The 16,111-nt window shown below is 40.1% G+C and overlaps 1 protein-coding gene across 3 annotated transcripts in view; it reads right to left on the bottom strand.

Moving 5' to 3' along the window:
* FBXW11 (F-box and WD repeat domain containing 11) overlaps positions 1-16,111 on the bottom strand; it is a 240,270-nt gene that overhangs the window by 21,174 nt on the left and 202,985 nt on the right. For all 3 annotated transcript variants that reach the window (XM_053718555.1, XM_053718556.1, XM_053718557.1), the window contains 2 exons: positions 7,914-7,992; positions 7,514-7,702 (listed from right to left, as the gene is read on the bottom strand). In XM_053718555.1, coding sequence (XP_053574530.1) covers positions 7,541-7,702; positions 7,914-7,992 — 241 coding nt within the window. In that variant the 3' untranslated portion in view covers positions 7,514-7,540. The remainder of the gene's footprint in view (positions 1-7,513; positions 7,703-7,913; positions 7,993-16,111) is intronic.

The following is a 16,111-nucleotide window of genomic DNA, read 5'->3' as shown; positions in this document are numbered from 1 at the left end:
CATTTTCAGCCCCCGCGAGCCTAACAGCCCACAGGGAAAAGTCACATTTTTAAGGTAAGAAAAAAATGATTTATTCATATGCATTATCCCAAATATGAAACTGACTGTCTGAAATAAGGAACGTTGAACATCCTGAGTCAAGGCAAATAAATGTTTGAATACATATATTTAGAACTTTATATAAAAGTGCCCAACCATAGCTTAGAGTGTCACAGAAAATAAGACTTACTTACCCCAGGACACTCATCTACATGTAGTAGAAAGCCAAACCAGTACTGAAACGAGAATCAGTAGAGGAAATGGTATATATAAGAGTATATCGTCGATCTGAAAAGGTAGGTAAGAGATGAATCTCTACGACCGATAACAGAGAACCTATGAAATAGACCCCGAAGAAGGAGATCACTGCATTCAAATAGGCAATACTCTCCTCACATCCCTCTGACATTCACTGCACGCTGAGAGGAAAACCGGGCTCCAACCTGCTGCGGAGCGCATATCAACGTAGAATCTAGCACAAACTTACTTCACCACCTCCATAGGAGGCAAAGTTTGTAAAACTGATTTGTGGGTGTGGTGAGGGGTGTATTTATAGGCATTTTGAGGTTTGGGAAACTTTGCCCCTCCTGGTAGGAATGTATATCCCATACGTCACTAGCTCATGGACTCTTGCTAATTACATGAAAGAAATATGTTTTTTAAACAGTCATAACAACTGCCACAGCTCCTACTTTTGAAGCCTTTTGAGCCCTTCAGAGATGTCCTATAGCATGCAGGGGACTGCTGAGGGAAGCTGAATATCACAGTTTGTAATTTTAACTGCACCAACTGTAACTTTTATACTATAACAGTGGAAAGCCTCAGGAAACAGTTTCTAGGCAAAAATAAAGCCAGCCATGTGGAAAAAACTAGGCCCCAGTAAGTTTTATCACCAAAGCATATATAAAAACGATTAAACATGCCAGCAAACGTTTTATATTGCACATTAATCAGAGTATATACCTCTGATAGCAAGCCTGATGCTAGTCGCTATTAAATCACTGTATTTAGGCTTTAACTTACATTAATCCGTTATCAGCAGCATTTTCTAGCAAATTGCATTCCTAGAAAAACTTAACTGCACATACCTTATTGCAGGATACCCTGCATGCCATTCTCCCTCTAAAGTTACCTCACTCCTCAGACATGTGAGAATAGCAGTGGATCTTAGTTACTTCTGCTAAGATCATAGAATACCGCAGGCAGATTCTTCTTCTAAATGCTGCCTGAGATAAAATAGCACAACTCCGGTACCATTTAAAAACAAACTTTTGATTGAAGAAAAAACTAACTATATTTTACCACTTTCCTCTTACTACCTCCAGCTATGTTGAGAGCTTGCAAGAGAATGACTGGATATGGCAGTTAGGGGAGGAGCTATATAGCAGCTCTGCTGTGGGTGATCCTCTTGCAACTTCCTGTTGGGAAGGAGAATATCCCACAAGTAATGGATGATCCGTGGACTGGATACACCTAACAAGAGAAAACTGGACCAAGGTCAACTAAGGCCAGAATACATTGTAGATTGCTCTCAGCTCCAGAACGTTTAAAGGAAGAACAAACTGAGTCCAAACCTCCTGGGCCCTGAGGGAGCTCCAGACTGCTTCCCACCCTAGAAGGCTGGCGTCTGTTGTTACAAATACCCAAGATGGTCTGCGAAAGCAGGTTCCCTGGAAGAGATAATCCAGAGACAACTACCATTGGAGAGAAACCCTTGTCTCCTGACCCAGTAGTATTTGAGGAGACAAAAACTGTATAATCTTTGATCCATTTCCTGAGCATGCTTAACTGCATAGTTCTGAGATGGAACCGAGCAAATGGGATGACGACCATTGCCGCCACCATCAGTCCAATTACCTCCATGCACTGAGCCACAGACCCAGTACCTGTATGGGAACTCTGAGTTCCCTCTCTTTTGTGGAAAAAAGGAAATTTATTCTTACCTGATAAATTTGTTTCTTTTACGATACGATGAGTCCACGGATTTCATCCTTACTTATGGGATATTGCCTCCTGGTCAGCAGGAGGCAAAGAGCACCACAGCAGAGCTGTATATATAGCTTGACGACGCCTGGATCAGAATGTCATCCAGATAAGGCGTCACTGTAATGCCCCACGGTCTTAGAACCGCCAGCAGAGACCCCAGACCCTTTGTGAAAATCCAGAGTGCTGTGGCCCGACCAAAAGTCATAGTCATGAACTGAAAATGTTTGTCCAAAAAGGCAAACCACATGAACTTGTGATGATCTCTATGGATAAGGACATGAAAATATAGATTCTGTAATCCACAGAATCCATAAATGGACCCTCCTGGGTCTGGAAACCAAAAGCTTAGGAGACACATCCACAGACCAAGATTTCAACCCGAAGGCTCTGCGTGCTAAGACGGAAATCCCGAACTCTTAGCTGCCAATTTGGTAATCTGCAAGTAAGTCTACAACTGAACTAGCAAGGCCAGAACTATAATTCCTTTCTATCCTAAAGGAACTCTATAGTCGTGTGCTACTGTTCCACCCTAAGTCACAAAGGAGCAATGCACACCAAGAAAAAGCAGTAATTTACTAATAAAAAGGACCGTTACTGTCACTTTAACCGAGACTACTTACTTAATAGAAAAGCAAATGATATGCGCGTGTAATCTTGCATAACATAGTCACTCTACAGAAATTTACATGTAAATTTGGGCGCCTGCTAATCTAGGGATGTAGGCACGGCGTCAGTAAAAGAGCACCCATCGTGGGACACTTGACCAAAAAGTGGTACTGACTCTTGTAATCTTAAAAACAGGAACTAAGTATTTCACTGAGAAGAAAAAACCTTAAGTTAACAAAAAGTCACTTAATGCCCAAACCGGAGCTAACAGTTATTAACCAGTTAACACACTACAGTACTATGCTACAGCTTCCACTGTAGCCTTTACCTTCCTTAGGGATTATTTTAGTAGGAAATAAGCCTCTCTGGAGTCTGTTCTGATGCCTCTGGACTCCCCACATGAAGCTGCATGGACTGCCTAGGCAAAAACAACTGCGCAATTGAGGCCTGAAAATGAGGCCTCCTCCCTCTTCATTCCAGAGTGGAGGGGCCTTTCTGACTAGATTTAGGTGTCCAAATAAGTGCCAGGCTGAAATTAAACCCCAAAAGTGTTTTCAAGTCTGAAAAAACACCTTATTTAAAGTGAAAAACATGCTAAAAAGCAATCGATTTTAAAGCCCACAATAGTGTCAACCAGCATAGAGCCCTTAATATAAGCCATCATTTTATACAGTCTAAGAAAAATGGCTTACCTATCCCTGAGGGGATTTCTGACAGTCTTCTAGCATTACATGGTCTTGTTAGAAAAATGACTGATCATACCTGAAGCAGTTAAGCCTGCAAACTGTTCCCCCCAACTGATGTTCTCTGGTTTCAACAGTCCTGCGTGGGAACAGCAATGGATTTTAGTTACTGGTGCTAAAATCATACTCCTCTCAACAGAAATCTTCATCACTTTCTGCTGCAGAGTAAATAGTACAAGCCGGCACTATTTTAAAATAACAAACTCTTGATAGAAGAAATAAACTACAACTAACACCACATACTCTTTACCACCCCCGTGGATGATGCTACTTGTTAGAGCGGCAAAGAGAATGACTGGGGGGGCGGAGCCTGAGGGGAGCTATATGGACAGCTCTGCTGTGTGCTCTCTTTGCCACTTCCTGTAGGGATTGAGAATATCCCACAAGGATGAAGCCGTGGACCGGATACACCAATGTAGGAGAAAGGATGGCATCTGATGTCACAATCACTCAGGAAGAACTGCAAAGGCAGGTTCCCTGGGAGAGAAGATCCTGAGACCACTAAAGCAGAGAATCCCTTGTCTACTGCTCAAGCTGTAACCGCAGAGACAAATCCGCATACTCTCCGTTCCACTACCTGAGTATGTTTAACTGTTGAGGTCTGAGGTGGAAACGGGTGAACAGGATGATGTCCAATGCCGCTATCGTCAGCCCAATTACCTCCATGCACAGGGCCACTGATGGCCGAAGAGAGGACTGAAGTGCTAACTATACCAAATTTTCCTTCCATCCGTGAGACCGCAGGAAAGAAAACCACCTTTCCTAGTGAAATCTTGCTTATTAAAAGGCAGGCGCCTGAACCAGTGTAAGAATGTCTCTCTTTGTCTGCAGATAATTTTGAAAGCAGAAATCTGCCCCTGGGAGAAAAAGTCTTGAACTCTAATTTGTATCCTTGGGACACACTGTCCACCGCCCCAGGATTTTGAACATCTCAAAACCAATCCTGAGCGACGAAGGAAAGCCTACCCTCCACAAGATCCAGTCCCAGATCGGCGGCATGTCCTTCATGCTGTCTTTAAGTCAACAGCAGGCTCTTTTATTGCTTTTCCCCTATTCCAAGACTGATTGTGTCTCCATGAAGGCTTAGACTGCTCCTACTTGGAAGGAGTGGAAAGATTTCCCGTAAAATTTCGAAAGGAAACAAAATTACTCTGACGTCTTTTGTTTATATCCCTTATCCTGCGTGAGGAATGACCCTTACATCCTGTAATATCAGAAATTATCTCTGTCAAACCAGGTCCAAAAGAGGTCTTTCCCTTGTAAGGAATCGCCAAAAGTTTAGACTTAAAATGAAATATCCGCAGACCAATATTTTAACCATATCGCTCTGCAGGCCAATATGTCAAAGCCTTTATGCTATCCCTTTGAGAGGGGTGTCTGTTCAATATAATCAGACAACGCATCAAACCAGTACACCGCCGCACTGGAGCCTTAGGTCTTAAAAAAAAACACAAGTCGCCTTGTAAACCTCCATAGGGTCCTTAAAGGAAAAACTATCCTCTATACGAGTAGTCCCAAGACTCCTTGATGGAGCTTGCTATGGGAAACATCTCTATTTTAAAGGGACAGTCAACCATAGAATTCTTATTGTTTTAAAAGATAGATAATCCCTTTATTACTCATTCCCCAGTTTTGCATAACCAACACAGTTATATTAATGTACTTTTTACCTTTGTGATTACCTTGTATCTAGGAACCTTCTTCCAGCCCCCTGATCACATGACTGCGACTGTTTATTATCTATTGTCTTAAATTTAGCATTGTATTGTGCTAGATCTTAAATAACTTTCTGTGCCTGAACACAGTGTTATCTATATAGTCCACGTGTACTTTCTGTCTCTGTGTTGAAAAGAGATTTAAAAAGCATGTGATAAGAGGCAGCCCTCAAAGGCTTAGAAATTAGCATATGAGCCTACCTATGTTTAGTTTAAACTAAGAATACCAAGAGAAAAAAGCAAATTTGATGATAAAAGTAAATTGGAAAGTCAATTAAAATTAAAAGTCCTATCTGAATAATGAAAGTTTAATTTATACTTGACTGTCCCTTTAACAATAGGAAATAGGGAAAAAAGGGATATCCAATTCATACCATTCCTTAGCAATTATCTCTGTAGCCCTATCTGGTACAGAAAATACTTCCACCATGGAGGGCACATCAAAGTATTTGTATAATTTACTGGACTCTTTAGGATTGACTACGCTATAGTGTCAGTCGTCCAGGGTAGCCAAAAACCTCCTTAAGTAATAAATGGAAGTATTCCAGCTTAAACCTGAAAGAAACTACTTCAGTATCAGATAAATGTATTACACAGTCTGAGATCTTTTCCTCAGATACTACCAAAGAATCTTCCTCTTCAGGCAAAAAAACATTCAGAATAGCTTCTACTGTATCAGAAAACTTATTCACTCATGGTACACATTTCCCCTTGCGCCTTTCCCTGCAGCATGGGGAAAAACGGCAAGATAACTCCAGAAGGAGTTTAAGAGGAAACGCAGGGCACTGCATGTGAGGGCTATAAAATTGGGACATTTGAGAAGTTTGCGGCATAAATTGAACCTTGTCAATATATTCTTTAACAGTATCTGCCTTAAAAGGAGTTGGGTCAGAAAAGGTCTATCTGAACAACTTAACAGTCTCACATAGATGAACAGAAAAGATTGGCGTTTCCACATTGGCATCAGAGCATTAACTTTACAAGAGACATCTATCAGGACCTCTTGTTCCATTCTGACTCACAAAGGATGAATTATCAAATAAACAGTTTAATTTTTTTGATAAAAATTTAAAACATAAAAAAACGTTACTGTGTATTTAAATTTTAAGACTTAAAATTTTATTTTAGCGTGCAGGGGAAAGTTAAACCGAAACTCTAATGCAGCAGAACCTCCCTACACCTCAGCTTAACTTTTTCTGAGGTGTCTATCTGTCCCTCTAACACCAGTTACATGTTTTACTGCAGCAAAAGGTCCGGAACTCAGCTGTAGCCCTGTCCTAACGCAGCTCTGATTATCACTAAACACTGCCCTCTTCCTTCCATTTCCTAACAGAAAGTAAACAGTGATAACTAAGTGTTGTAGAGGAGTGTGCAAGACAAATTGCCCCCACAAATAGCTCCGCCCATCATGGGCGTTACCAAGACAATCTCCCGGTCGCAATTATTATGGTCTCTTAAAGTTAAGCCACCAATAAGAAACTAAACAGTCTAAGTCTGGAGACAAAATAGGTCTATCGCTTGCTAGACAGCAGTTTAGCCCTATATGAAACATTCACCCCATACTGAACCGTTTATTTTTACACAGTCCTAGTGGTTTAAGCCCAGAGTGAAAAACACCTAATATCTCCTCAGCCCCAGTGCCTGCTTAGAAAGTGCTGTCACGTAAATTCTCCTCCCTCTATAAATAGGAGTCTCTATGTCCCATAAATAAAGTGCTCCACTTCCTCTGAGATCTTTCCCCAGACCAAGAATAAAAAGTCAGCACTTACCTTTTAAATCTGCCAGACAGCAAGGCAGCTCATCAGGTTTGAGGGGTCCTTCCCCTCACATAGCCCTGTGGAAAAAAAAGATAAAGCCTGAGAAATCTAACTTAGGCTATCGGGAATAAGGCAGCATAAATATATGGGAGGCTCAGTGAGAATTATGTCCCACAAGTTCCCATGGCTCTAAAGCCACCACTGCTCTACTGAAAAGACTGATATGGACTACGGCTACACCCTAGAACAAAGCAGCACAATCTTGTACTACTTAAAAAATAAACTCTTGATTGAAGAATCTTTTCTAACACCTAAATTTACCACCTCCTTGCACTTAACGTAGGCAAAGAGAATGACTGGGTTGGGAGGGAAGGGAGGTGATATTTAACAGCTTTGCTGTGGTGCTCTTTGCCGCCTCCTGCAGGGCAGGAGAGGTATTCCCAATAGTAATTAAGATGATCTGTGGACTCATGTCATTAAAAGAAAATACTTGTATCTGAGTGCTATGCACAGAGGCTTCATAAAACACATTCCACATGGCAGACACTAAAAATGCAAAAGTAAAATTGCTCTATTCAATACAATTTTTTTTTTTTAAATCAGTAAAGTGCACCACTCCTATTAGTATTGGCATTAACTACATAAAAGACACAAGTAAAATATTCACCTGATAAGGGCAATAAAGTGCATGATGCTATCTGGAGATGTATGTATATGTTCGTGAAGGAGAACGGGTTTCATTTGGTGCACTAGGTGGAACATTCAAAAAATCCCAGATCAGAATGGTGTCGTCATGGGAACTGCTAATGATTTGAAATTCATCAAACTGAAGACGAAAAACACGTCCTGAATGTTCCTGTATATAGGAAAAAAAATAGAAATTCTGTGTTAGAAATTATACGTAGGACTCTATATGCCTCCAGTTACACTGGGTAAAACAGTGTCATAGCTATGTGAAGAACGTATAACCACATATTTCATAGAAATCATTTAATTTTCCTAAAGATTATTCTTTAAAACATAATTATAGCAGTGTCTTTAAAAATGTATTTAACAGGTGCACCTACCACTAAAGTTCGCAAACATAAAGTGCTTGCAGGAGCTCGAGGATCCAAGGCAGCTTGAAGGTCCCAAACTTTAATTTTTCTAGACAGAGATTTAAAGTTAAGTCAAAACAAACCAATGCAGTTTACTGCACATAATGTTAAAAGGAGAAGATAAAAGAATACTCATGGATACGCATCAAAAATATTTTAATTAAATAGTGCATGGCTTTTTAGAGATACAGGATTGTAGTTTAAGTATTTTGCTTCTGGGGTATCAGTCATTGTACATGATTGGAAAATGATCTAGCATTTAAGGAAACCATCTAAAAGCTGCAGTGTTGCAGATACTTAAGGGGCCACTAAATTCAGTAGAGCTGAAAAATGACAAAAAAAAAAAAGACAATGCAAAAGCACTTACACTAAATTTGAAATGTTGCAGAAAATATTCTACTGCTCATTTCAAAGTTAATCTAATTCCCCCCCCTCCTGTATCATGTGACAGATATACATACACATATACATATATATATATATATATATATATATATACATATACACACATACATATATATATACATATACACATATACATATATATATATATATACACATATCACAATTAATAGCGGATGCGTTTTTAAACCGCGATTAATCGCCACGGTTTTAAAACCGCGAGAGTACACAATAAAAAAAAAAAAAAAAAAAAAAATCCTCACATATACACACACACATATATATATACATATATATATACATATATATATACATATATATATACATATATATATACATATATATATATACATATATATATACATATATATATACATATATATATACATATATATATACATATATACACATACATATATACACATACATATATACACATACATATATATATATATATATATACATACATATATACATACATATATACATACATATATACATACACACATACAGGGAGTGCAGAATTATTAGGCAAGTTGTATTTTTGAGGATTAATTTTATTATTGAACAACAACCATGTTCTCAATGAACCCAAAAAAACATAATTTATGTAAGAACTTACCTGATAAATTCATTTCTTTCATATTAGCAAGAGTCCATCAGCTAGTGACGTATGGGATATACATTCCTACCAGGAGGGGCAAAGTTTCCCAAACCTCAAAATGCCTATAAATACACCCCTCACCACACCCACAAATCAGTTTAACGAATAGCCAAGAAGTGGGGTGATAAGAAAAAGTGCGAAAGCATAAAAAATAAGGAATTGGAATAATTGTGCTTTATACAAAAAAATCATAACCACCACAAAAAAGGGCGGGCCTCATGGACTCTTGCTAATATGAAAGAAATGAATTTATCAGGTAAGTTCTTACATAAATTATGTTTTCATTCATGTAATTAGCAAGAGTCCATGAGCTAGTGACGTATGGGATAATGACTACCCAAGATGTGGATCTTCCACGCAAGAGTCACTAGAGAGGGAGGGATAAAATAAAGACAGCCAATTCCGCTGAAAATAATCCACACCCAAAATAAAGTTTAATATTAAAAATATAAGCAGAAGATTCAAACTGAAACAGCTGCCTGAAGTACTTTTCTACCAAAAACAGCTTCAGAAGAAGAAAACATCAAAATGGTAGAATTTAGTAAAAGTATGCAAAGAAGACCAAGTTGCTGCTTTGCAAATCTGATCAACCGAAGCTTCATTCCTAAACGCCCAGGAAGTAGAAACTGACCTAGTAGAATGAGCTGTAATCCTCTGAGGCGGAGTTTTACCCGACTCAACATAGGCATGATGAATTAAAGATTTCAACCAAGATGCCAAAGAAATGGCAGAAGCTTTCTGGCCTTTTCTAGAACCGGAAAAGATGACAAATAGACTAGAAGTCTTTCGGAAAGTCTTAGTAGCTTCAACATAATATTTCAAAGCTCTAACAACATCCAAAGAATGCAATGATTTCTCCTTAGAATTCTTAGGATTAGGGCATAATGAAGGAACCACAATTTCTCTACTAATGTTGTTGGAATTCACAACCTTAGGTAAAAATTTAAAAGTTCGCAACACCGCCTTATCCTGATGAAAAATCAGAAAAGGAGACTCACAAGAAAGAGCAGACAATTCAGAGACTCTTCTGGCAGAAGAGATGGCCAAAAGGAACAAAACTTTCCAAGAAAGTAATTTAATGTCCAATGAATGCATAGGTTCAAACGGAGGAGCTTGAAGAGCCCCCAGAACCAAATTCAAACTCCAAGGAGGAGAAATTGACTTAATGACAGGTTTTATACGAACCAAGGCTTGTACAAAACAATGAATATCAGGAAGATTAGCAATCTTTCTGTGAAAAAGAACAGAAAGAGCAGAGATTTGACCTTTCAAGGAACTTGCGGACAAACTTTTATCTAAACCATCCTGAAGAAACTGTAAAATTCTCGGAATTCTAAAAGAATGCCAGGAAAAATGATGAGAAAGACACCAAGAAATATAAGTCTTCCAGAATCTATAATATATCTCTCTAGATACAGATTTACGAGCCTGTAACATAGTATTAATCACAGAGTCAGAGAAACCTCTTTGACCAAGAATCAAGCGTTCAATCTCCATACCTTTAAAGTTAAAGGGACAGTCAAGGCCAAAAAAAAACTTTTATTTTTCAAATAGGGCATGTAATTTTAAACAACTTTCCAATTTACTTTTATCAACAATTTTGCTTTGTTCTCTTGGTATTCTAGTTGAGAGCAAACCTAGGAAGGCACATATAATAATTTCTAAGCCCTTGAAGGCCGCCTCTAATCACATGCTTTTGTATTTGCTTTTCACAACAGGGGAGAGTAGTTCAGGTAAACCATATAGATAACATTGTGAGCACGCCCGTGGGTTGTGGCAGACACTGCACTAATTGGCTAAAATGCAAGTCAATAGATAATAACTAAAAGTCATGTGATTAGGGGCGGTCAGGAGATGCTTAGATACAAGATAGTCACAGCAGTAAAAAGTGTATTAATATAACTGTGTTGGTTATGCAAAACTGGGGAATGGGTAATAAAGGGATTATCTATCTTTTTAAACAACAAAAATTCTGGTGTTGACTGTCCCTTTAAGGATTTGAGATCCTGATGGAAAAAAGGACCTTGCGACAGAAGGTCTGGTCTTAACGGAAGAGTCCACGGTTGGCAAGAGGCCATCCGGACAAGATCCGCATACCAAAACCTGTGAGGCCATGCTGGAGCTACCAGCAGAACAAACGAGCATTCCTTCAGAATCTTGGAGATTACTCTTGGAAGAAGAACTAGAGGCAGAAAGATATAGGCAGGATGATACTTCCAAGGAAGTGATAATGCATCCACTGCCTCCGCCTGAGGATCCCGGGATCTGGACAGATACCTGGGAAGTTTCTTGTTTAGATGAGAAGCCATCAGATCTATTTCTGGAAGTTCCCACATTTGAACAATCTGAAGAAATACCTCTGGGTGAAGAGACCATTCGCCCGGATGCAACGTTTGGCGACTGAGATAATCCGCTTCCCAATTGTCTATACCTGGAATATGAACCGCAGAGATTAGACAGGAGCTGGATTCCGCCCAAACCAGAATTCGAGATACTTCTTTCATAGCCAGAGGACTGTGAGTCCCTCCTTGATGATTGATGTATGCCACAGTTGTGACATTGTCTGTCTGAAAACAAATGAACGATTCTCTCTTCAGAAGAGGCCAAGACTGAAGAGCTCTGAAAATTGCACGGAGTTCCAAAATATTGATCGGTAATCTCACCTCCTGAGATTCCCAAACCCCTTGTGCCGTCAGAGACCCCCACACAGTTCCCCAACCTGTAAGACTTGCATCTGTTGAAATTACAGTCCAGGTCGGAAGAACAAAAGAAGCCCCCTGAACTAAACGATGGTGATCTGTCCACCACGTCAGAGAGTGTCGTACAATCGGTTTTAAAGATATCGTCTCTTGTCTGTCAAAGACAGAGTCATGGACACTGAATCTATCTGGAAACCCAAAAAGGTTACCCTTGTCTGAGGAATCAATGAACTTTTTAGTGAATTGATCCTCCAACCATGATCTTGAAGAAACAACAAAAGTCGATTTGTATGAAATTCTGCTAAATGTGAAGACTGAGCAAGTACCAAGATATCGTCCAAATAAGGAAATACCACAATACCCTGTTCTCTGATTACAGACAGAAGGGCACCGAGAACCTTTGTAAAAATTCTTGGAGCTGTTGCTAGGCCAAACGGCAGAGCCACAAACTGGTAATGCTTGTCCAGGAAAGAGAAGCTCAGAAACTGATAGTGAGCTGGATGAATCGGAATATGCAGATATGCATCCTGTAAATCTATTGTAGACATATAATGCCCTTGCTGAACAAAAGGCAGGATAGTCCTTACAGTTACCATTTTGAACGTTGGTATCCTTACATAACGATTCAATATTTTTAGATCCAGAACTGGTCTGAAGGAATTCTCCTTCTTTGGTACAATGAAGAGATTCGAATAAAACCCCAGCCCCTGTTCCAGAACTGGAACTGGCATAATTACTCCAGCCAACTCTAGATCTGAAACACATTTCAGAAATGCTTGAGCTTTCACTGGGTTTACTGGGACACGGGAAAGAAAAAATCTCTTTGCAGGAGGTCTTATCTTGAAACCAATTCTGTACCCTTCTGAAATAATGTTCTGAATCCAAAGATTGTGAACAGAATTGATCCAAATTTCTTTGAAAAAACGTAATCTGCCCCCTACCAGCTGAGCTGGAATGAGGGCCGCACCTTCATGTGGACTTAGAAGCTGGCTTTGCTTTTCTAGAAGGCTTGGATTTATTCCAGACTGGAGATGGTTTCCAAACTGAAACTGCTCCTGAGGATGAAGGATCAGGCTTTTGTTCTTTGTTGAAACGAAAGGAACGAAAACGATTAGCCCTGTTTTTACCCTTAGATTTTTTATCCTGTGGTAAAAAAGTTCCTTTCCCACCAGTAACAGTTGAGATAATAGAATCCAACTGAGAACCAAATAATTTATTACCCTGGAAAGAAAGGGAAAGTAGAGTCGATTTAGAAGACATATCAGCATTCCAAGTTTTAAGCCATAAAGCTCTTCTAGCTAAAATAGCTAGAGACATAAACCTGACATCAACACTGATAATATCAAAAATGGCATCACAGATAAAATTATTAGCATGTTGAAGAAGAATAATAATGTTATGAGAATCATGATCTGTTACTTGTTGCGCTAAAGTTTCCAACCAGAAAGTTGAAGCTGCAGCAACATCCGCCAAAGATATAGCAGGTCTAAGAAGATTACCTGAACACAAATAAGCTTTTCTTAGAAAGGATTCAATTTTCCTATCTAAAGGATCCTTAAAGGAAGTACCATCTGCCGTAGGAATAGTAGTACGTTTAGCAAGGGTAGAGATAGCCCCATCAACTTTAGGGATTTTGTCCCAAAACTCTAATCTGTCAGACGGCACAAGATATAATTGCTTAAAACGTTTAGAAGGAGTAAATGAATTACCCAAATTATTCCATTCCCTGGAAATTACTTCAGAAATAGCACCAGGAACAGGAAAAACTTCTGGAATAACTACAGGAGATTTAAAGACCTTGTCTAAACGTTTAGATTTAGTATCAAGAGGACCAGAATCCTCAATTTCTAATGCAATTAGGACTTCTTTAAGTAAAGAACGAATAAATTCCATTTTAAATAAATAACATAATTTATGCTTACCTGATAAATTCCTTTCTTCTGTAGTGTGATCAGTCCACGGGTCATCATTACTTCTGGGATATTACTCCTCCCCAACAGGAAGTGCAAGAGGATTCACCCAGCAGAGCTGCATATAGCTCCTCCCCTCTACGTCACTCCCAGTCATTCGACCAAGGACCAACGAGAAAGGAAAAACCAAGGGTGTAGTGGTGACTGGAGTATAATTTAAAAAATATTTACCTGCCTTAAAAAACAGGGCGGGCCGTGGACTGATCACACTACAGAAGAAAGGAATTTATCAGGTAAGCATAAATTATGTTTTCTTCTGTTAAGTGTGATCAGTCCACGGGTCATCATTACTTCTGGGATACCAATACCAAAGCAAAAGTACACGGATGACGGGAGGGATAGGCAGGCTCTTTATACAGAAGGAACCACTGCCTGAAGAACCTTTCTCCCAAAAATAGCCTCCGAGGAAGCAAAAGTGTCAAATTTGTAAAATTTGGAAAAAGTATGAAGCGAAGACCAAGTTGCAGCCTTGCAAATCTGTTCAACAGAGGCCTCATTCTTAAAGGCCCAAGTGGAAGCCACAGCTCTAGTAGAATGAGCTGTAATTCTTTCAGGAGGCTGCTGTCCAGCAGTCTCATAGGCTAAACGAATTATGCTACGAAGCCAAAAAGAAAGAGAGGTAGCAGAAGCTTTTTGACCTCTCCTCTGACCAGAGTAAACGACAAACAGGGAAGACGTTTGTCGAAATTCCTTAGTTGCCTGTAAGTAAAACTTTAGGGCACGAACTACATCCAGATTGTGCAGAAGACGTTCCTTCTTCGAAGAAGGATTTGGACACAAAGAAGGAACAACAATCTCTTGATTGATATTCCTGTTAGTGACTACCTTAGGTAAGAACCCAGGTTTAGTGCGCAGAACTACCTTATCCGAATGAAAAATCAAATAAGGAGAATCACAATGTAAGGCTGATAACTCAGAGACTCTTCGAGCAGAGGAAATAGCCATTAAAAATAGAACTTTCCAAGATAACAACTTTATATCAATGGAATGGAGGGGTTCAAACGGAACACCCTGTAAAACGTTAAGAACAAGGTTTAAACTCCATGGCGGAGCAACAGTTTTAAACACAGGCTTAATCCTGGCCAAAGCCTGACAAAAAGCCTGAACGTCTGGCACTTCTGACAGACGTTTGTGTAACAGAATGGACAGAGCTGAGATCTGTCCCTTTAATGAACTAGCGGATAAACCCTTTTCTAAACCTTCTTGTAGAAAGGACAATATCCTAGGAATCCTAACCTTACTCCAAGAGTAACCTTTGGATTCACACCAATATAGGTATTTACGCCATATCTTATGGTAAATCTTTCTGGTAACAGGCTTCCTAGCCTGTATTAAGGTGTCAATAACTGACTCAGAAAACCCACGTCTTGATAAAATCAAACGTTCAATTTCCAAGCAGTCAGCTTCAGAGAAGTTAGATTTTGATGTTTGAAAGGGCCCTGTATCAGGAGGTCCTGTTTCAGAGGTAGAGACCAAGGTGGACAGGATGACATGTCCACCAGGTCTGCATACCAAGTCCTGCGTGGCCACGCAGGCGCTATTAGAATCACTGATGCTCTCTCCTGTTTGATTCTGGCAATCAATCGAGGAAGCATCGGGAAGGGTGGAAACACATAAGCCATCCTGAAGTCCCAAGGTGCTGTCAGGGCATCTATTAGGACTGCTCCTGGATCCCTGGATCTGGACCCGTAACGAGGAAGCTTGGCGTTCTGTCGAGACGCCATGAGATCTATCTCTGGTTTGCCCCAACGTCGAAGTATTTGGGCAAAGACCTCCGGATGAAGTTCCCACTCCCCCGGATGAAAAGTCTGACGACTTAAGAAATCCGCCTCCCAGTTCTCCACTCCCGGGATGTGGATTGCTGACAGGTGGCAAGAGTGAGACTCTGCCCAGCGAATTATCTTTGATACTTCCATCATTGCTAGGGAGCTTCTTGTCCCTCCCTGATGGTTGATGTAAGCTACAGTCGTGATGTTGTCCGACTGAAACCTGATGAACCTCCGAGTTGTCAACTGGGGCCAAGCCAGGAGGGCATTGAGAACTGCTCTCAATTCCAGAATGTTTATTGGCAGGAGACTCTCCTCCTGACTCCATTGTCCCTGAGCCTTCAGAGAATTCCAGACGGCGCCCCAACCTAGAAGGCTGGCGTCTGTTGTTACAATTGTCCAGTCTGGTCTGCTGAATGGCATCCCCCTGGACAGATGTGGCCGAGAAAGCCACCATAGAAGAGAATTTCTGGTCTCTTGATCCAGATTCAGAGAAGGGGACAAGTCTGAGTAATCCCCATTCCACTGACTTAGCATGCATAGTTGCAGTGGTCTGAGGTGTAAGCGAGCAAATGGTACTATGTCCATTGCCGCTACCATTAAGCCGATTACCTCCATGCATTGAGCTACTGACGGGTGTTGAATGGAATGAAGGGTGCGGCAAGCA

Source organism: Bombina bombina, chromosome 6 (assembly GCF_027579735.1).
Source record: "Bombina bombina isolate aBomBom1 chromosome 6, aBomBom1.pri, whole genome shotgun sequence".
Taxonomy (NCBI): Eukaryota; Metazoa; Chordata; class Amphibia; order Anura; family Bombinatoridae; genus Bombina; species Bombina bombina.
This window is presented reverse-complemented; position numbering and strand designations above follow the sequence as displayed.